This window comes from Pan troglodytes, chromosome 12 (assembly GCF_028858775.2).
Source record: "Pan troglodytes isolate AG18354 chromosome 12, NHGRI_mPanTro3-v2.0_pri, whole genome shotgun sequence".
In the NCBI taxonomy this organism is placed as follows: domain Eukaryota; kingdom Metazoa; phylum Chordata; class Mammalia; order Primates; family Hominidae; genus Pan; species Pan troglodytes.
Genome location: NC_072410.2, coordinates 59,877,221 through 59,899,567, shown reverse-complemented (window position 1 = coordinate 59,899,567; position 22,347 = coordinate 59,877,221). Strand labels below are relative to the sequence as shown.

At 34.9% G+C, this 22,347-nt stretch overlaps 1 protein-coding gene across 48 annotated transcripts in view; it reads left to right on the top strand.

Annotated features, from left to right (window-relative positions):
- The window catches only part of EHBP1 (EH domain binding protein 1), a 364,085-nt gene that overhangs the window by 142,506 nt on the left and 199,232 nt on the right, over window positions 1-22,347 (top strand). For all 48 annotated transcript variants that reach the window (XM_063789818.1, XM_054678447.2, XM_054678444.2 and 45 more), the window contains 2 exons: window positions 10,312-10,493; window positions 15,161-15,300. In XM_063789818.1, coding sequence (XP_063645888.1) covers window positions 10,312-10,493; window positions 15,161-15,300 — 322 coding nt within the window. The remainder of the gene's footprint in view (window positions 1-10,311; window positions 10,494-15,160; window positions 15,301-22,347) is intronic.

Below are 22,347 nucleotides of genomic sequence, written 5' to 3'. Positions count from 1 at the left end.
GAGACCTTGAAATTGATAGTTTCCCAGTGCTTGAAGATTTTTCTGATGGAATAGGTGAAGATATAAACAAATATGATTTTTTGGAGGTATTATATACTGCAGTGTGTCAATATCTGCATAATTCAGAGAATCAATATTTTTCAAATGACTATAATGTTGCAAAGTCATGCCTGGATAAAAGATTCATTCAGTATGCATGATAGAGCAATGGATTTTAATGTAACAGTTTAAGAAGTTCATTGATAAAGTTTCAGCCTCTATATTACCATTAGCCTTTAAGAAACTACTACTTGTTGAGTTTCGGTATAAAATCAAATACGAAGACTTGAAATTATCTGAAAAGAATAATTAAAATACTCCCATACTTTTCCAGCTACATATCTGTGTGATACTTGATTTTTTTCTTCATATACTTCAACCAAAACAATCTGTATTACACAGATTGAATATAGGACTAGAGCTGTCTGTCAAACCAGACTTTAAAGAGACTTTAGAGAGAGATAAAGACATTGAAGAGATTTACAAAAATGTAAAATAGAGACACTCTTCTTATTAAATTATTTTCTATAGAAAGTATATTTATTCTTTATAAAACATGTTAATATATGAACTTGTTATTTTTAAATGAATGAAATGTTTTCTAGATTTTTAGCTTTTAATAGAGTAAATATTGATAGATACAACCCACATAAACAGAAGCTCTTTGGAGTTCTCAAATAAAGTGTATAAAGGGTCTTAAGACAAAAACCCTTGAGAACTGTTAGTCTAAACTCTCCAGGAAAAGCCAGTGATTATCAGACTGGATTAAAATTGTTTTTGGATATATGCTGTTTACAAGAGACAGTTCTAAAATAGGAGGAGGTTAAATGTCAGAAAGAGGAAGAGGAGCCTGTAAAGAAGACTGTGGCTTCAGTTAGGGGATAATCTGTGTATGGAGTTGTCATGGATTTAGCTAGTTTAAGATGCGGCTCTATTATCTCCTGACTCTCCTAATTCTATAATGTTTCTGGCATCTGATTTGCCCACAGTGCTTTTGGAATAGCTTTCCAAGGTATTACTGAAGTGGCTCACTGCCTTCATTCCCTTTTCCCCCCACATAAACCAAATGAAGGAATACCTATTTTGCTCCATTTCTCCACACACCCAGGGTCCCATCTACCTGTTTATCCCCATTCTGGCTTGGAGAAACCTCTGCCCAGCTGTGCAAATGGAAACAGACTGTACAGTTCTTGTTACCTCACATCTTTTTCTCGTGTTTAGGAGAGGTATTATAAAGGAATGTGCAAAAAATCTTGAACAGAAGAAACTAATGATGTAAAGGTACTTCAAAGTGTTGTAAGTCCTAGAATTACACTTCATTCACTTAAGAAGTATTTATTGAGTAGTGGCTATATGCTATGGCTCTAGGGCTAGGATACAGTGGTGAGCAAGTAAACAGTATTTGCATATTTGCTCATGTAAGCTAAGGAGAAAAAGTAAAGGGGAATATGAAATGTGTATTGGGAGTGTGGTTGAAATTTTAGGTAAGGTGGGCAGAGAAGGCCTCTCTGGGAAGGTGAGTTTTAGTAAAAGACTTGAAGGAAGTGGGCGAGCTAGCCATATAATATCTATGAGAAGAACATTCCTAGTAATGGAAATAGCAAATGCAGAGGCTCTAAGGGAGATGCATACCTGGTGCATTGGAGAAAGTAAGGAGGCCAGTATATTGGGGCAGAAAAAAAGATGGAACAATAGCATAGTAGATAAGATCAAAGAGCAAAGTCAGGAAGGCCTGGTGATATAGGGCCTGTCGGTCCAGTAAGGGCTTTTTGGCTTTTACTGTGGGGCAATTGAAGGCTTTTGAGTAGAGGAATGAGATCATCTGGCTTTACCAGGATCATCATAGTTTCTGTGTTCAGAATAATTGCAAGGCAAAGGCAGGAGCAGCAAGATTAGTTTAAAGGGTATTAATCCAGTTGAAAGGAAATACAGTATCAAGTAAATATACAGTGTGCTCAGAATTGTGTGAGAGCGTGTGCGTGTTCAGAGGGAGGGGTGGTAAATTGAAAAAAGAGGTTTATTATAAGGTTTGTTACTTGGAATTTTGCCCAGATTATGAGCAGCTCCTCAACTCTTTCACTTATTTGTTCCTTGATTCGTGCACTTTAGTAAAATATTCCATGATTTCACATTTGAAAATTTCTACTCCTACTTTCCTTATCACATAGAAAATATAATTCGGTGATACAAGTGATTTTACATAAAAATGCTCCTGTCATAAAAGTGGACAGCAGTATATACACAGCAGTTAAATATTTTTTAAGTACCCCTGGAACATTTGTGAAAAATACAGGTGTACCATTAAAAAAACTTTTTAAATGGTATGCCTGTATAGGGCAGTAACATGAGTGGAGCTTGCAGGCTGGAAGTTGCTCTGGTTAAGTCAGTGAGTGAGTGGTGAGTGTACAGTAATGTCTTAGGCCTTCACATTTACTCACCACTCACTCACTGACTTAACCAGAGCAACTTCCAGTCTGCAAGCTCCATTCATGTTAGTGCCCTATACAGACATACCATTTAAAAAGTTTTTTAAATGGTGCACCTGTATTTTTACTGCACCTTTTCCAAGTTTAGGTATGTTTAGATGCACAAAACCTACCATTGTGTTAGGATTGCCTAAAGTATTCAGTACAGTAACATGCTGTACAGGTTTGTAGCCTCAGAGCAATAGGCTATACCACATAGCTTAGGTGTGTAGTAGGCTGTACCACCTAGAGTTGTGAAAGTACACTCTTTGATGTTCACACAATGATGCATTTCTCAGAACGTATCCCTGTCATTAAAGGATGCATGACTGTATAGCCTTAACTGCTTATATCAGCAAAGAAGAACTGCTCAAAATTCAGGAGTTAGAACAGAATATACCCAAGGAAAGTGGGAGGAAGGAAATGATAAAGATGGCAGAAACTACTGAAATAGAAAACATTGACTAGAAAGAATCACAAAATCACAAGTTGTTGATTTGGAAAGTCTAATGAAATAACCAATTTATAGCAAGAATCATTTGGGAACAAAGGAGAAAAGGCACAAATAAATAGTATTGGTAATGAAAAATGTACAAGACCATATATTTTGCAGAGATCAATGTAATAAAAAGATATATTAAATTATTGTACTTTAGTAAATTTGAAATCTTAGATGAGATGGATAAATTCCTGGGTGGGGAGAAAATATTTAAACTCACTTAGGGAGTCTTTAAGTCTTTCAGAGAATGGGAAAGGATGCCGCAGCTCATTTTATGAGGCTAATGTAACCAGGGAGCGTAAAAGAAAGGAAAATCATAGGCCTATATGCTCCATGAATATACAGAAATCCCATGCAAAACATTAGGCCTCCAAAGCCAGAAATATATTTTAATATAAAGAAGTACATCACGACCTGGTTGGCTATCTCCAAGGAATGTGGAGTTGCTTTAATTTTGGAAAAATCTATTAATTTACCTCATAAGAGATTAAAGTTTAACAAAAAATCTAAAGAATGTGGGAAAATGGGAAACTCTTAGAAAGTACAAACTAATACAGCCTTTTTGGAATACAATTTGGTATTTTCCGATAAAGGTGAATATGTACATATCCTATGACCTGGCTATTCCCATCCTAGAAATATTTCCCAGATAAATTATTGCGCATGTGTACCAGGATATAGGTGTAAAAATATTTGTAACAGCTTTGTTAATAATTCCAAACCTGCAGCCGGGCACAGTGGCTCATGCCTGTAATCCCAACACTGAGAGGCTGAGGCAAGCAGATCACCTGAGGTTGGGAGTTTGAGACCAGCCTGGCCAACATGGTGAAACCCCGTCTTTACTAAAAATACAAAAATTAACTAGGCGTGGTGGTGCACACCTGTAATCCCAGCTACTTGGGAGAATGAGGAAGGAGAATTGCTTGAACCCAGGAGGTGGAGGTTGCAGTGAGCTGAGATTGTGCCATTGCACTCCAGCCTGGGTGACAGAGCGAGACTCCATCTCAAAAACACACACACAAAAAACCCGCGACAACCCATATGTCCATCAACAATAAAATGGATAGATAAATCGTAGAAATTCATGTAATTGAATATTAGGAGCGATGAAATTTAATGAACCACAGATGTACATGTCAGCATAGATGAATATTAAGAACATGATGTTGAGGCTGGGCGTGGTGGCTCATGCCTATAATCCCAGCACTTTGGGAGGCCGAAGCGGGCAGATCACCTGAGGTCAGGAGTTTGAGACCAGCCTGGCCAACATGGTGAAATCCCATCTCTACTAAAAATACAAAAATTAGCCAGGCATGGTGGCAGGTGCCTGTAATCCCAGCTGCCCTGGAGGCTGAGGCAGGGGAGTCACTTGAGCCCAGGAGGCAGATGTTGCAGTGAACTGAGATCGTGCCAGTGTGCTCTAGCCTGGGCAACAAGAGTGAAACTCTTGTCTCAAAAAAAAAAAAAAGAAAAAAAAAAAAGAACATGATGTTGAAGATAAGAAACAAATTTTTAAAATGGTAATTTTATTTCCTTATATAAAAGTAAAAAGACTCACAAAACTGTACAATATAAATCTTTTTTCACTTTTTAGTTGTGGTAACTATATATAACAAAATTTATCATTTCAGACATCTTTAAGTGTACAATTCAGTGCCACTGAGTACATTCACAATATTGTATAACCATCACCACTGTCCATTTCCAGAACTTTTTCATCATCCCAAGTAGAAACTATCTGTACCCATTAAAAACTCCCCGTTGAACCCTTTCTCCAGCACCTGGTAACCGCTATTCTGCTTTCTATTTGCCTATTCCTCATATAAGTAGAATCATATAATATTTGTCCTTTTGTGTTTGTTTTTTTCCACTTACCATAATGTCATCAAGTTTCATCTATATTGTTGCATATGTCAAAATGTCCTTTTTAAGGCTGAATAGTATTCCATTGTGTGTGTGTGTATAATATATATATATATATATATATATATATATATATATATGCACATTTAGTTGATCCATTCATCAGCAGGATATTTTCAAAAAGTGAAGGGAAAGAGTAATAAAAAATTTAGAATACTGTTTCCTTCTGGAGGAAGGAATGGAAAGGATACAATTTGGGAGGGGACATGCAGCTTGTAAGGTATTGGCAATGTTCTGTTTCTCAAGCTGGGTGGTGAGTATAGGATATTCATTTTATTATTCTTATGTTTTATGCTTTATTATGTATATTTCATAATTTTAAAATTCAAATATTAATGCCATTAGTTTAATTTTTAGTGTCTTGTAAGAGACCTGATAAAGTATTTGTATATGACAGGATCTTATAGAACAGTCTATGTAATAAAGCCCTGAAAAATTATAAAAATCTAAGTAAGTTTCTGCACCTTTACCTCTAGTCCTCTTGCATGGGAGAAAGGATTACATTTCTATCATGTGGTTTATTTAATAAAATATTGTAATAAAGTCAGCCAAATATTTTAATAGGAGAGGCATTACATTAATTTTACTAATTGTGGGGTTCATAATAGATGAAAAAGCATACAATGAACTATTATTCTGTAAGGAAACTAACTTGAATAATTTGGACAAGAAATGTCCTCTCCATCTTCTTAGAATATAAATTAAAGCCAGGTGTGGTAGCTCACGCCTGTAATCCTAGCACTTTGGGAGGTTGAGGTAGGAGGATCGCTTGAACCCAGGAGTTCAAGACTAGCCTGAGCAACATAGTGAGATCCCATTCAACAAAAAATAAAAAGTGAACTAGATGTGGGTGGTGTAGTCCCAGCTACTTGGGAAGCTGAGGTAGGAGGATCGCTTGAGCCCTGTAGGTTGAGGCTGCAGTGAGCTGTTTTTGCACCACTGCACTCTATCCTGGGTGACAGAGTGAGACCCTGTCTCAAAAAAGCAACAACAGCAACAACATCAAAAGAATATGAACTAACAGTTATGCCATTGAACTACATTGCTTGCTACCATTATGTTTTATACCGTGTTCTTAGTTTTAGGGAGGAAAAAGTGGTGAAATTATCTAAATGCTTTTTTTAAGTATAATTTTTTATTTTTTATTTTTGTGGATACATAGGTGTATATGTTTCTGGGGTACATGAGATGTTTTGATATAGGAATGCAATGCATAATAATCACATCATGGAAAATGTAGTGTCTTTCCCCTCAAGCATTTATCCTTTGTGTTACAAACAATCCAATTCTTTCTGTTATTTTTAAATGTACAGTTAAATTATTACTGACTATAGTCACCCTGTTATGTTATCAAATCCTAGGTCTTATTCATTCATTCTAACCAAAGTTTTTTTTTTAACGATGTTTAAAAATATTTATAAAGAAGTCCTGAGTCTCAGAATATGTTTATTCATTTTTATAATCAGTTCATTTCTTATTAGAAAAATTGTAAGATCTTTCCCCCTTTATGCTCATGTACAGAGAAAACATTTATTCACCTGTTGCTTGCATTGTTACTACTTCAATAGCAATGAGAGTCCATAGAGGTGGAGAACTCATTTTAGGTTTGGCTTGAACCTAGTGGGGGTCCATGCATAAATTTTAATTATGTAACTACACTATTTTAAAGTAAACATTCTGCATTGAATTGTGCAGTTATCTATTTTTTCTCCTTTCAAGATTGGTGACCCTGGATGGACTATTTATTAGTGTAATGAACCAGGTTAAATGGTCCATAAAAATTAGTAAACACTGTTTATTGAGTGCTGACTATATGCTAAATACTCTAATTATTTTCATGTGTTATTGCAAGAATTTCTCTAGGACATATTTATAGGATGAGAATTGTTGAGTTGTTAAGATTTGCATGTATTCAACTTTACGAGGTAATGTCAGATTGTTTTTCAAAGTGGCTGTATCAGTTGAAACTCTCCAGCAGTATAAGAGAGTTTGCATTGTTTCACGTTCTTATCAACACTTGGTAATGTTCAACTTTACAAAATATTTGCCAATCTGAAAGTGTGAAACTGAGGCTTAGATACATGAAGAAATCTGCCAAAGATTAACCAATGAATAAATGCTGGTGCTACAGTCGAATCCAGGTTTGTCTGATTCCAACCGCAATAGACTGTATTTCAAAGAAATGGAAATATATAGGCTAAGTCTTTTTATAACAATGAGAATAGTTATGAAAAATAAGTGACATTTTTAAATTTAAATAATTTTGTGTAAGAACTTAGGGGAAGTGTTTCTGAAAATGTGATTTTAGATTAACTGAATCAGAATTGCCTGGTAGTAGTGGTGTGTATGTGTGGAGGGGGGATATTACTTTTCAGTAATCAGATTCCTAGGTCCATCTTTAGGTCTACTAATTTAGGATCTCTAGGGGTGGGATTCAGGCATTAACATTTTTAATAATGTTTCTTAGTTTTGTTTTTGGTTTTTAATAAACATTGAAGTTTAAGAACCTTTGCTTTAGGGATTTTGAACTAATTTCGAAAATACTGCCAGATGCACATACGAACTGATGTTTAAACATAGGCCCAGAGACAGTTATTCAGACAGACATTCAACACTCACTTTTGTATTGACTCTTATCTCCAAACTTTCATTTTCTACTAGCTCCTCTTACTCTTTTTTCTCTCATTCTTGTTCTTTTGTCCAACCCACATGTGATCTGAAGTAGCATTAGGACCCTGGCAGCAATAATAGTAATTCTCTCTAAACTCTCTCTCTCTCCCTGGCTGATCCCTAGTCCCTTTAAGAAGGACTGTAGGATCCAAAAGACATGCTTGTTTGAGTGCAGTTATTTCATTCCTCTTATAGAACCGATTATAGCAATGATGTCCATCTTGGGTGGGTACAGATTTAGACTTGGTGGTTATAAAGAACAAAAATTCATGGAGTGGGGTTAGAGCTGTGAAAGATCCCCATATTTTCCCTCATTACTATTCTTCTTAAAATGTATTTTCTGAGATAGCTAATTTTAAGGAGAGAACAATGTCTGAGGTAGCTGGAGAATTACTAGGAACACCATTCAAATTCCTTTTCCCAAAAGGGAGCCATTATATCAAGGACATAGTATATTAAGGACACAGACTCTAGTGAGGTCCCGTGTTAATTAGTATTGGGAATGGATATCATAGACTAAAAAGAGCTCTAGTCTACTCATCTGCCCAGACCTCAGAAAGGGCTCTTTGCATTGTTCCTAAGCAAATAATTGCTTAAGTAGTACAGCTAATTGTATTTAGAATTTGGTAGCTTTTATTACCTATTGTTTCAAAGACACTGATTTACCAGATGCTTAAAAAACACATTTTTTTTTTGCCATGAACCTGAGTTCAGCAGAAAAATTTTTCTACATACTTTTTATTCTAAAAAATGAAATTGGCAGAATATGATAAAAAATCTAGACTTTTGCAGAAGCATTCTTAAACTAAGTTTTCAAAATTATGCTCATTTCTAAGTTATCTTAATTTTTATAGCTTATTTGGTTATAAAATTAAATAATTATATTAAGGGATCAATGTCATACTTTGTGAAACAGATTTGTTTAACAAAAACTGAAAATATGTGACAGTTTATATGTCACGCTTTCAAAACAGAGGCTTTAAATCCTATATTATATGTAGAAATTGTTAGCTATTCTAAAGGTACAATGAGAGATTATTGTTCATATCAGTGTAATAAATTGATACTCTCTGATCATACTTTCTCATTTTGCTCATTGTCAGAACCTTGAACCTTAATCTTATTCTTTGATTGACAGCAGCAACCAGGGAAAGAACACTTGTATTGTTTGGTATAGTCACATCTGTTCAACTTGATTCAGTTGAGGATATTTGCATATTCTTAAGTATTTCTTCTGAGAGGGCTTAAATCCTTCTCAAGTGCTTGATGCATTTTTGAAATTCATTCATAAGGTATCTACATGCACTAATAGTTCTGTATATTATTGCTGTGCATAATCTGACAGATAAGGCCACATTTTAAAACAAGGTATTCTTTAGGGATGCTACATTACATTTTTACTTGTTTCGTTGGGTAGAAATATCAGGGTTTTTTTTAAAGGCTGTTTTAATATTTTGATTAAATTAGTATGTCCTTATTTTAGGCAAATTTTTCAAACATAGGAGAAATAAAGATTTATTAAATAATAGTTCAAAGGTATTAATGGTAGTTTTTCTTGTCTTGGTTTGAAAACTGAATAATTTTATGGAAAATAATTATAGAACTTGAATGGATTTCTGTTTAGCCTCCTAATTTTATGGAGAAGGTTACTGAGACTCAAGTTTTCTGACTTGCTCAAGGTCACACAGCTTGAAAATTAAGGTTTAAATTTTGGTCTTAACTCCCATATCAGTAAACTACAAGAAATAATGGTACATGATTTCTGATTTATGTTATTTACACATTATCCTACATCTGAAATTTTCCCTTTGCCATAGAACCTGCAGAGATTATGTCTTATTCATCATATCTCCCCAGAATTTACATGATGTCTTGTACAAAGTTAATGCACAACCATTATTTTGCTCTCCTGTTTTCATTGTTCTCCTAGGCTATTCTGTAAAGTATAGTTAAGAAACATAATAACTTTAGTAATGGAATGTTAAGTACTTTTGATAGCAAATAGGTTTCATTTTGTGTTCTATTTCTGATGAATTGGCAATAGCAATGTTGAGAAGAATTCTGAGATCTGCTGGAGTCAGTTAGTGGTGTCTGGGCATAGGATCAGAAAGCCAACTGTTTCTTTTATGATATATGTGCTTTTATGGGAGAGAGAACTATGGACTGACACAATAAAAAAAAAGGCCTGGGGAAGAAATAAGACTCAAATTACAGGATACATAGAATTCAGATGTTGTAGACAGAAAAAAAAAAAGAGGTAGAATGCCACCAAGGCTGGAAGTTCTATAAATAATCGTAGGCATTTAAAAGGGAGAAATATCATTAGGTTACATTAAATATTATCAAAGCAAAGCAAATAACTGTTGAGTATTTGTTGATGCCTAGCCCTGTATTGGATCCTCTTCTCAGTAACCCTGGAGACTTTCTGTCCTAGTTTTCATTCCTTGCTTCTCCTTTTCTGGTGTTTAGGGTTGTTCTAATCTTCTCTTGTTTCTGCCTGGGTTACCACTTTCCAATTGCATATCTGCCTTACTTATAAATATAACAACTGTGATACAACTTCATTGTAATTTTATTTAGTTATTGTGTGATAGGAATGTAATAGGAGAAGGAAGTTTTCAATTATTATTTGATTTATTATTAAAATCGTACTTTAAAATGTTTGGCTATAAAATAACTCAAAATTACATACTTTTTTTTTCTTTAATCTTCCAGGAATCCCCTTCTGGTCGAAGGAAAGCTCTTGCTACTAGCAGCATCAATATGAAACAGTATGCAAGCCCTATGCCAACTCAGACTGATGTCAAGTTAAAATTCAAGCCATTATCTAAAAAAGTTGTATCTGCCGCTCTTCAGTTTTCATTATCTTGCATTTTTCTGAGGGAAGGAAAAGCCACGTAAGTTTCTTTTGTCAAATAAGCTGCCTTACATTGTATTTCAGTACACCATAGCTTTTGACTCATTAGACTGGCAATAGCTGAACATCTTACAGCATACCAATCATTTTTGCCATTCTTTGTTTCAGAGGCTGAATTAAGGGAACTCCTTGTTACTTATAAATAGTCTCTTTTGACTCCAGAGAATGTACAATAATATAAACGTGATCACAGCTGGTTTCAAAATTTAAATTGTATATTTTAGGATATTATAAGTGTTTTATATTTCAGTGTCTTCAGTGTAGTAGTCTGTACTCTGAGGTACACACAGTTCAATGTGTAGAACTGTTTGATGCAATTGAGACATGAGAGGAACCCAAAACGAAAAGTTTAGGATAAAAGGGATGAAATAATTAAGGGAACTCTTGCCAAATCATATTCCTTGGCTCAGCCTTCCAAAAATCATGTAGGAAGGTACAGTTAGATAAGCAGTTTATTGTAATCATTTTCTTTTCAAAAATCACTTCTTAAGCACTGAGTCAGCATTGCACAAAGATTTCTAGATTCCGTTCTAGTCTCTTATAAGAGTAAAATTCTAACTTGACAAAATGAGGTGAACATACCTACAAAGGGGGGAAAAAAGTAAGATTCACCCTGGTTATTGCATACAATCAAGTCAGGGGTAAGTGAATGTTACGGGTGTTGTGAAAGGGTTCGTACCTACATGGAGTGGAAGATGAAGAGACAGGAGAAATGGAAATTCTATACCTAGACTTAAAAGGTGAGGGGAAAGAGACAGCTGTGAACATTTTATCTAATCTGAATCACTGTTCTGAATGTATTTGACCTAGTGGAATGTGGTTACTATAATTGGCCATGTCTACTTGACTGATTAGACTGGATTCTGTGCGTCAGTCAAAATGAGATGTTTGACACTCATCTACATGGCAACACATGACTTGTGAGATAACAGTAAGCCTCCTCTCTGGAAAGTTGGATTCTAAGCCAGTGTGGTAGAGAGACAGTGCAGAATGGAAGCATCTTAGTCTTTCATCTCAGGACCTTAAATTATAGACTTAAATACTGAGTAATTAAAAATAAAGATCTTACCCTGAAGTTTAAGCCAAAACAAAAGGAAAGGAAACACAGGAAGAAGAGACACAAATTCAGAGAAGATCCTTTGAGGGTGGACTTCCTTCCACTGGGCAAAAGCTGTAAGTGAATCAGCACCATTCACGGGAATCTGGGTGAGAGGAAATTCAGCCAAACCAAATGTCTCAATTTGAATTGAAAAGGAATTCTTTCCGAACATCCTAAACTGCCTCTCTACCTCCTCCTTCTTTTCCTGGTTACCTTCCCCAAAGAAAAATGTTCAGGGTTAAAATGTGAGGAAATTAAAATGGTATGCAATTAAGCAAGTTAACTTTTTTTTTTTTGAGACAGAGTCTCGCTCTGTCACCCAGGCTGGAGTGCAGTGGCACGATCTCGGCTCACTGCAACCTCCACCTCCTGGGTTCAAGTGATTTTCCTGCTTCAGCCTCCCCAGTAGCTGGGATTACAGGTGTGTACCACCACACCTGGCTAATTTTGTATATTTTTGGTAGAGACGGCGTTTCACCATGTTGGCCAGGCTGGTCTTCAACTATTGACCTCAAGTGATCCGCCCACCTCGGCCTCCCAAAGTGCTGGGATTACAGGTGTGAGCCACCGCACCCAGCCAGCAAGTTAATATTTTAAGAATGACATTTTGAAATTGTCTCCTGTTGGTAAGATAGCAATTTGTAAGACATTCACGTAAGGTAATAACTTTTTTGCTCATGCAAACTTTGTGTCACTAAATTTATTTTAAAAAGGGGAAATGACTTTGTTAACTCTAAGGCTTATATGAGATAAGATGCAAAGAATTTTTTAAAACCAGTTTAGTCTGTAAAGCCATACTATATTTAGAAGATAACGGCGTATTAAGCATTACTTTACAAAGAAACAGTATCTTAATTTGGCTTTCTGAATTTGGGGGAAGTATAGCAAAGTAAAAATTAATTTGTAAATAATAGATATATATTTCATTCACTGTAGTTTATTTGAAATTTAAGGTGAAAATAATACATGAAAATATAAATGATTTGACTTTGAGTACTTAATGTAAACTTTATAAATTTGTACTTAAAATACTTAAAACATTTAAAAAAAGTTCAGATTTATCAAATACATGGTATTTAACATACAATCATCCAAGGTAGTTTTTTTTATCTTGTAGCTCTTAAAAAGGTTAGACTTTGTTTTTAAAGTGCTTTTCCTGCTATAATAGTTTCTTAACTTTTGGGTGGTTATGGCCCTGTTGGAAAAACAATATACTTAAGCAAGATTTAAGTGTGATTTACAGGGGTTTACCACTTTGTTTCCCTCTTACCCACAAACTCAAAAGCCTACATGGACTTCAGATTTAAAATCTTGTTCTAATTCCTTTGGGCAGTTTGAATATTTAAACTCTAGATCTTATCTGATTTGCAAACTGTCTCACTGTTTTTGAAACAAGTTTTTGTTTCCAGACTTAATTCTCAGGAAACCATACTTTAATTCCATGAAGAAAGTTTTAGGCCAGGCACAGTGGTTCACACCTGTAATCCCAGCACTTTGGGAGCCTGAGGTGGGACAATCACTTGAGACCAGCCTGAACAACATGGCAAGACCCCCCTCTCTACAGAAATTTTAAAAATTAGCTGGGCATTGTGCTCTGCACCTGGGGTCCCAGCTACTGAGGAGGCTAAGGCGGGATGATTGCTTGAGCCCAGGAAGATGCAGTGAGCCATGTTCACACTGCTGTACTCCAGCCAGCCTGGCTTATAGAGTGAGACCCTGTCTTAAAAAAAAAAAAAGAAAAGAAAAGAATATTTTAGTCTTCCATATATATCTACAGCACAGAATCGAACTAATTCCTAACCAGTTAAATTTTTTTTATTATGTTATTTCAATAAATAAGTGAAACAGGTGGTGTTTGGTTGCATAGGAAAGTTCTTTAGTGATGATTTCTGAGATATTGGTGCACCCATCTCTTGAGCAGTGTACACGGTACTCAATGTGTAGTCTTTTATCCCTCACACCCCTCCCACTCTTCCACGTAAGTCTCCAAAGTCCATTATATTACTCTTAAGCCTTTGCATCCCCATAGCTTAGCTCCCACTTAACATGTGAGAACATACGATGTTTGGTTTTTCATTCCTGAGTTACTTCACTTAGAATAATGGTCTCCAACTCCATCCAGGTTGCTGCAAATGCCATTATTTTGTTCCTTTTTAAGGCTGAGTGGTGTTCTATGTTGTGTGTGTGTGTGTGTATATATATTATATATAATACTACTATATATAATACATAATACTACTATATATTATATATAGTGGTATTGTGTATATATAATAATATATAAATACGTAATATTTATAATTATATATTTATATTATGTATATTATACATATACACTATTATATATATTATACATATACACTATTACTCCTGCAATAGTGGCCATAATTTAAGAATAAAAAAATAGATATTGACATGGATGTGATGAAAAGAGAACAGTTTTACACTGCTGGTGAGAATGTAAACTGGTACAACCACTATGAAAAACAGTATGGAGATTCCTTAAAGAGTTAAAAAGTAGAACTACCGTCTGATCCAGGATTCCCACTGCAGGGTATCTACCCAGAAAAAAATAAGTTATTACAGGAAAAAGACACTTGCACATGCAATGTTTATAGTGGCACAATTTGCAATTGCAAAAATACGGAACCAGCCTAAAAGCTCATTGACCAACGAGTGGATTAAAAATACGTGGTGCATGTATATATATATATATATATATATATATATATACACACACACACACACACACACACACAATATGGAATACTACTATATATATAATATATATAGCTTGGATTACAGGCGCATGCCACCACGCCTGGCTAATTTTTGTGTTTTTAGTAGAGACGGGGTTTCACCATGTTGGTTAGGCTGGTCTCGAACTCCTGACCTTGTGATCACCTGCCTCGGCCTCCCAAAGTGCTGGGATTACAGACATGAGCCACCATGCCCGGCACATATATCTTCTTTTAAGAATTGTCTATTCATGTCTTTAGCCCACTTTTTGATGGGATTATTTCATTTTTTACTTGTTCATTTGTTTGACTTCCTTGTAGATTTTGGGTATTAGTCCTTTGTTGGATGCATAGTTTGTGAATATTTTCTCCCACTCTGTGAGTTGTCTGTTTACTCTGCTGATGATTTCTTTCGCTGTGCAGAAGCTTTTTAGTTTAATAAGGTCCCATCTATTTGTTTTTGTTGCATTTGCTTTGGGGTTCTTGGTCGTGAACGCTTTGCCGCCGAAGCCAATGTCTAGAAGATTTTTTCCAGTGTTATCTTCTAGAATTTTTATGGCTTCAGGTTTAGATTTAAGTCTTTGATCTAACCAGTTAATTTTTAATCTTATTAGCTCTTTACTAATTAAGCATGCCATTTAAAAATTAATGTATATGAGTATTTAGATTTTTCAATATTCTTGTGCAACTGATAAGAAAGACTTCTTGACATACCTTATAGAAAGAAGGAATTTATTGTTTTCTTAAGAAACCATCATTTTTCTAACTATCATTTAGTACAATGTGTTATATTTTGAATCATTGATGTAGAGACGAAGACATGCAAAGTTTGGCTAGTTTGATGAGTATGAAGCAGGCTGACATTGGCAATTTAGATGACTTCGAAGAAGATAATGAAGATGATGATGAGAACAGAGTGAACCAAGAAGAAAAGGCAGCTAAAATTACAGGTTGGTTTTATTAGCATTAAACTAAAAGTTTATCTTTTGTTGCAGAGTTCAAAAACTCATTCTCATTTCCCAGGAAAAAACAATTCTACTTATTGGGTTTCTTTTTTTTTCTTTAAGCCTTTCTACAATAAAATATACCATTTAGTTCTCTGACAACTTTCCATGCTGTTTATAATAGATTTTAGCAGTTTGAGATCAAGTACAAGGATGGTCAAAATAACAAAAAACATTCTTGAATTATAGTACAAAGCAACCTAAATCTGGTCATACTTATTTTGTCAATGTGTGAATGAAACCTCTGTAAGTAAAGATCTGCCTGTAAAGGATAATAGGACACAATAAGGAGATGGATTGGCCAGCTGCTTCTATTTCATATTCATTTATTTACTTGAATTATGTGGACATTCTGTGTTTTGAATTTATATATCTTATGTATCCTGGTATTGAAGCTTCCATGCAGGTATTCCTTCAAGCTGAGTTGATCAAGCTACGAAGATGTTAAGTGGTTAGAACTTCTTTTTATTAATTGGTCAATAAATATTTATTGACAATTTGGCTATCACACTTAAGCAATTGATGTCATACTTCTATTATTGCTGTGAAAATTAAGCACAATTTACATATTCCTTTTAGTTAAATTAATTGCTCTCAATTTCTGAATTGATGTCCCTTCACTTCTATCATCTGTTTACCTCCTGGTGATTTTTTCAAATTCATTTGGGCACTTTGTTACTCATCTTTTGGTTCTGCCTCAACTCTTGCTATCATGTGGGGGATTTCCATTTACTCCATGGATCACTCATTTAACTACTCAGCTAAAAAGTTATGTGACTTCCTTGACTCTGAAGACCTTCACTTCCATTCCACAACAAGAAATCTATCATAAGGAACTGCTCAGACTTGTGTGCAAAATTAGATGTTTTTTCATGTGTAAATTTTATTATTTTCTAATTTGTGATTGCAATTTTGATTTATTATTTGGCCCAACCATGTTTTGGAGAGTGTGTTTTACCATGTGCTTTGTTTATTTATTTCTAGTTTGTTTGCTTATTCATTCAAATAAAATTCAAAAGTCTCTTGAATTTCAAATGTTTTAAAAATATTATTGAGGTTTTTTATTTGTAGTCTAGATATGTGATTTGTACATTTTCTAGAAATATGTTTTTACATGTATATTCTATTTGTCGCATTCATCATTAGACTCAACTTCTCATTACAGGCATAGTTTGTTTTACTGAACTTTGCTTTATTGCACTTCACAGATTTTTTTTTCTTTTTTCTTTTCTTTTTTTTTTTTTTTTACAAATTGAAGATTTTTGGCAACCCTACATTGAGCAAGTCTATCAGCTTAGTCTGTTTAGTCTATCAGTCTTACCAACAGCATGTGCTCACTTCGTTTCTCTGTGTCTCTGTGTCATTTTGGTAACTTTTGCAGTATTTCACACTTTTTCATTATTATTATATCTGTTATAGTGATCTGTGACCAATGATCTTTGATGTTACTATTGTAATTATTTTGAGGTGCCATGAATTGCACCCATTTAAGACAGCAAACTTAATCAAGTGTGTTCTGACTGATCCACCAACTAGCTGTTCCCTGGCTCTGTTCCTCTCCTTGGGCCTCCTCGTTCCCTGAGACATAACAATGTTGACATTAGGCCAGTTAATAACCCTGCAATGCCTATGGGTGTTTAAGTGAAAGGAAGAGTTGCATGTATTTTCCTTTAAATAAAAAGCTAGAAATGATTAAGTTTTGTGAGGAAGGCATGTCTAAACCAAAGATAGGCCGAATGCAGAGGCCTCTTGTGCCAAACAGTTAAACAAGTTGTGAATGCAAAGAAAAAAATTCTAGAAGGAAATTAAAAGTTCTACCCCAGTGAACACAGAAAAGATTTAAAAAATGCATAAAGCCTTATTGCTGATACAGAGAAAGCTTTAATGGTCTGGATAGAATATCAAACCAGCCATAGCATTCCCTTAAGCCAAAGCCTAATCCAGAGCAAGGCCCTAACTCTGTCCAATTCTGTGAAAGCTGAGAAAGGTGAGGAAGCTGCAGAAGAAAAGTTTGAAGCTAGCAGAGGTTGGTTCATAAGGTTTAAGGAAAGAACCCATGTCCATAACATGAAAGTGCAAAGTAAAGTAGTAAATGCTAATATAGAAGCCACAGCAGGTTATCCAGAAGATCTCACCAAGATCATTGATGAAGCTGGCTACATTAAACACTGATTTTCCATGTAGACAATACAGCCTTCTATTGGAAGAAGATGCCATCTAGGAATTTCACAGCTAGAGGGACACAGTCAACAGCTGGCTTCAGAGCCTCTAAGCTTCAAACGATAAGTTAACTCTCTTGTTAGCACATCTTTTTATCGCATGGTTTACTGAATATTTTAAGACCATTGTTGAGACCTGCCGTACAGAAAAAAGATGCTTTCCAAAATACTACTACTCATTCCTTTTTAGTACGCTCCCTGAAAAAGCAACACCACTGCTCATTGACAGCGTACCTGGTTGCCCAAGAGCTGTGATGGAGATGTACAAAGAGATTAGTGTTGTTTCTGCAGCACATAGTTCAAGGAGTAATTTTGGCTTTTGAGTCTTATTATTTAAGAAATACATTTTATAAGGTGTAGCTGTCATAGGTAGTGATTCCTCTGATGATCTAGGTAGGCCAAGTCAATTGAAAACCTCTTGGAAAGGACTCACTGTTCTAGATGCCATTAAGAATTTTGTGATTCATGGGAGGAGGTCAAAATATCAACATCAACAGGAGTTTGGAAGACAGAAGAGGCTGATTCTGATCCTCATGGCTGACTTTGAGGGGTTCAAGACTTCAGTGGAGGAAGTAACTGCAGTTGTGGAAAAATAGCAAGAGGATCAGCATTGGAAGTGGAGCCTAAAGATGTAACTGAATTGCTGCAATCGCATGATAAAACTTGAATGGATGAGGAGTTGCTTCTCTGGATGAACAAAGAAAGTAGCTTCTTGACATGGAACCTACTTCTGGTGAAGATGCTGTGAACGTTGTTGAAATGACAACAAAGGATTTAGAATATCACATCAACTTTGATAAAGTAGTGGCAGGGTTTGAGAGGATTTATTTCAATTTAGAAAGAAGCTCTACTGTCAGTAAAATGTCAAACAGCATTGCACGCTACAGAGAAATTTTTAATGAAAGGAGGATTCAATTGATGCAGCAAACTTTGTTGTTGTCTTGTTTAGGAAATGGCAACAAGTATTTTAAGGAATTACCCAACCTTCAGCAACCACCACCCTAATTAATCAGTAGTCATCAGCATCAAGGTAGACCCACCAACACCAAAAAGATTATCACTTACTGAAGGCTCAGATGATTGTTAGCATTTTTAAATTAAGGTATATATGTTGTTCTTAGACATAATGCTATTGCACACTTAATAGACTATAGTATAAACGTAACTTTTATATGCACTGGGAAGCCAAAAAGTTTTTGTGACTTACTTTATTGCAATATTCACTTTATTTTAGTGATCTGGAACCAGACTAGCAATATGTCTGAGATTATACCTGTACAGTTGAGGCTGGAACAGCATGGATTGAACGGCATGGGTCCCCCTATACATTATGTTTTTTCAGCCAAACACATGGAAAATACAGTATTCACAGTGTACAAAGCCTACATACATATGGAGGGCGCACTTTTCATATATGTGGGTTCGGAAGGGCCTGCTTTGGGACTTGATGTATGGATTTTGGTATAGACAGGGTTCCTGGAAGCAATCTTCCATCTCTACCAAGGGATGACTGTATATGTATCTTTTTTTATAGTTTATTTTTTAAAGACAGAAAACTTCACTGCTAAATTATTTATTATATAAAAGTTTATTCTCTTAAAGCCTCATTATAATTTGTATCATTTTGCCCCATTTAATGCCTCTTGCCTTGAAATTTTGCCTGTTGATATTTGTAAACAATGGTTTTTTTAGACTTTTATTTTCTTGGCATATTTGTCACTTGATTTTTAACCTATCTGTGTTATTTTAAGTGCTTCTTTTATATACAGCATTTGGTTGATTTAACTTTATAAGCTTTGCCCTTCAACTGATATACTTAAATGTATTTATATTACTTTATTTATACTTTTATTTTGGGGCTTTTCTTATTTTTTCCACCCATCCCTTACATGTTGCTTTTCTTAGATTTTCTGTATTTAAACATTTTTCATAGAGTAACTTAGAAGGTATATAACCTAGTTTCATTTTAGGCTGGTATTCTCTCTAATAAATAAATAAGCCAGACAAAGAAATGAGTAAACTTTTATTTCTCTACTTACATTAAAAATAAAGCAAAATTTATTGACTCTCTTCTTGTAGAATGAGAGATGCAGTATGATTCTCTTCTTTATTTAAACCCTTGCCTCCAACCCCATTGGCTATTATGTTTATTTCAATAACATTTTGCTAATTCTTTTCAATAGTATATACTGACATTTGCATTGTATTTTATAATGATGTCAGCAATAATTTTTTAAATGTGATATCTTTCCCATCTTTGAGTTTTGGCTTCTTTTCTTTTCTTTCTCTTTCCTTTCTTTCTTATTTTGGTTATTTGGCTATCTGGAGTATTTCCAGAAGAATAAGTGGGTGTCTTTCCCCTAGTACTACCACTCACCTTCTACCTTGTCTTAGTTTGCTTGGGCTGCTGTAACAAAATACCTTAGGTTGGGTAATTTGTAATCAACAGAAATTTATTGCACACAGTTTTGGAAGATGGGAAGTCCAATATGAAGGAGCCTGCAGATTTGTTATCTGGTGAGAGCCTGTTCCATGTAATGGTGCCCTGTATGTGTCTTCATGTGAAGGAACAGCAAAGAAAAGGGACAAGGGACCAAGGGACAAACCTGCTCCCTCAAAGCCTTTTTTTTTTTTTTTTTTTTGAGACAAGCTCTTGCTTTGTTGCCCAGGCTGGAGTGCAGTGGCACAGTCTCGGCTCACTGTAACTTCCACCTCCCAGGTTCAAGGGATTCTCCTGCCTCAGCCTCCCGAGTAGCTGGGATCACAGGCATGTGCCACCACACTCAGCTAATTTTTGTATTTTTAGTAGAGATGGGGTTTCAGCATGTTGGCCAGGCTGGTCTTGAACTCCTGACCTCAGGTGATCCACCCGCTTTCCTCCCAAAGTGCTGAGATTATAGGCGTGAGCCACCGCGCCTGGCCCTTAAAGCCTTTTATAAGGGCAATAGTATTATCCACGAGGGCAGAGCCCTCATGAACTAATGACCTCTCCGTAAGCTCCACCTCCTAATACCCTCACCTTAGGGATTAAGTTCCAACATAGGAATTTTGGGGGGACATCAACATTCAGGCCATAATATACCTATCCTTCAAAATTTAATTCACTTGTCACATACTCTGAGAAGCCTTTGATGCCCCCTCCCTCTTAAGCTTGACCATTCCATCCTTTATGGTACTACCATATACAAATGTAGGCATTTTCCTATAGACTGAGTTTTTATAATTCCAGTGGGTTATTAATTGGATCTTTTTAGTTAGAGAATATGGTTTATTATTTATAGATGGCTTTTGATTAAAACTAAATCTCAATTAGATACGGGTACTTTTAAGTAGGAATTTTTAAAGCCACACATTTGCAGTTGTTTTGAGCAGTATTGTGCTATTTTGATCACAGCAGTGGGAGAAAAAATGATAATATGTTACAGTTTCTACACTAGTATTGAAAGGAAGAGTAAGAACAGTTTTTTAAGGAAAATATAGATGTAATGATTCAATAATTATTAGATTTCATAGCTAAACCCTTGTTGATTAAACATATACTATTCCTTATTTTCTAAAATTCCTGCAAGAGCAGTAATTTTCTTTTAGACAGTTTAAAATTCTCTGAATCTAATTGAAGAAATTGTTTTGAGGCAACTTTGGATGCCTCTATTTTGTGTTATTTACATTTTTTATATTTTATGAAATTCCCTGAAAATAGAAACTATGTTCTAATCATTTTTTCATCTCTAGCTTCCAGCACATTATCTGAAACATATTAGGAATTGAATATATCTTAACTGAAAGGCCATAGTGAATGAATGAAGCTTCGTTCTCTCTGGCTTATCTTGTTCCATTTGACATTTAATCACATAGTATCTTGTACAGGGTAGAGTGGTTCCATTTTATAGAAGGAATATGTTCTGGAGGGCACACATAATTGAAAGCTCAGTAATTCAAAACTAGTTTTCTAAAAGGAATGAATGTAAATTGTGTGTGTTGAAGAAGAAGGGGCGGGTGGGGCAGTGGGTGCCTAGATGTATGTTCTAAGTCCTAATAAATTCACAATCATTGTAGCATATTTTTTATTTGATATTACAGTTTTTTTCTTGTCATTTTCTATTATGTTTGCAGAGTATGGTAACCTAAATTAATAGCACAGCATATTATGGCAGTTGTTTGGCTTTCTTAGTTGTATTTTTGAACACATGTAAATCCCATTCTAAAGTTACTAACTTTCAGGGATATATTTTTTTAGCAACAGCACGACCACTTTAAAAGTGTTTGAGTGAAGTAGTTTTAGCAAATAAAAAGTTTATTGAAATTTAATGCATTAATGTTAAAATAATAGCTCAAGAAAACAAAATGGACATATTTTATAAGTATGGTTATAAATAAAGTATGGTAAGTATTTTTATTTACCAGCAAAAGTGGCAATAACTTAAACACAGTTTGTATTAACTCTTCCTTCCAAGTTTGAAATTGTTATTGACACAATTTTTATGGAGGAATTATTATTTTAAATTGTTCCTGTTAATTATATCTTAATATTGCAATCTAAATGCATAAAGTGCAATTGCATTATATCACTAAAAATTATATTGAATGTATTATTTCTCCAACAAAGCTCAGAATTTCTTGAGGGAACAGACTGTTAACAATTGTGTACCTCTTAGATTGACATCTCACGGTTATTCATGTAGTGAGTAATTTCTTATGGAAAGTTGCTGTTAAATTAGCAGTATTTGACAAAACATATCCTTCAAAATTACAGTCTTTGCTAGGAGGTGAAAGT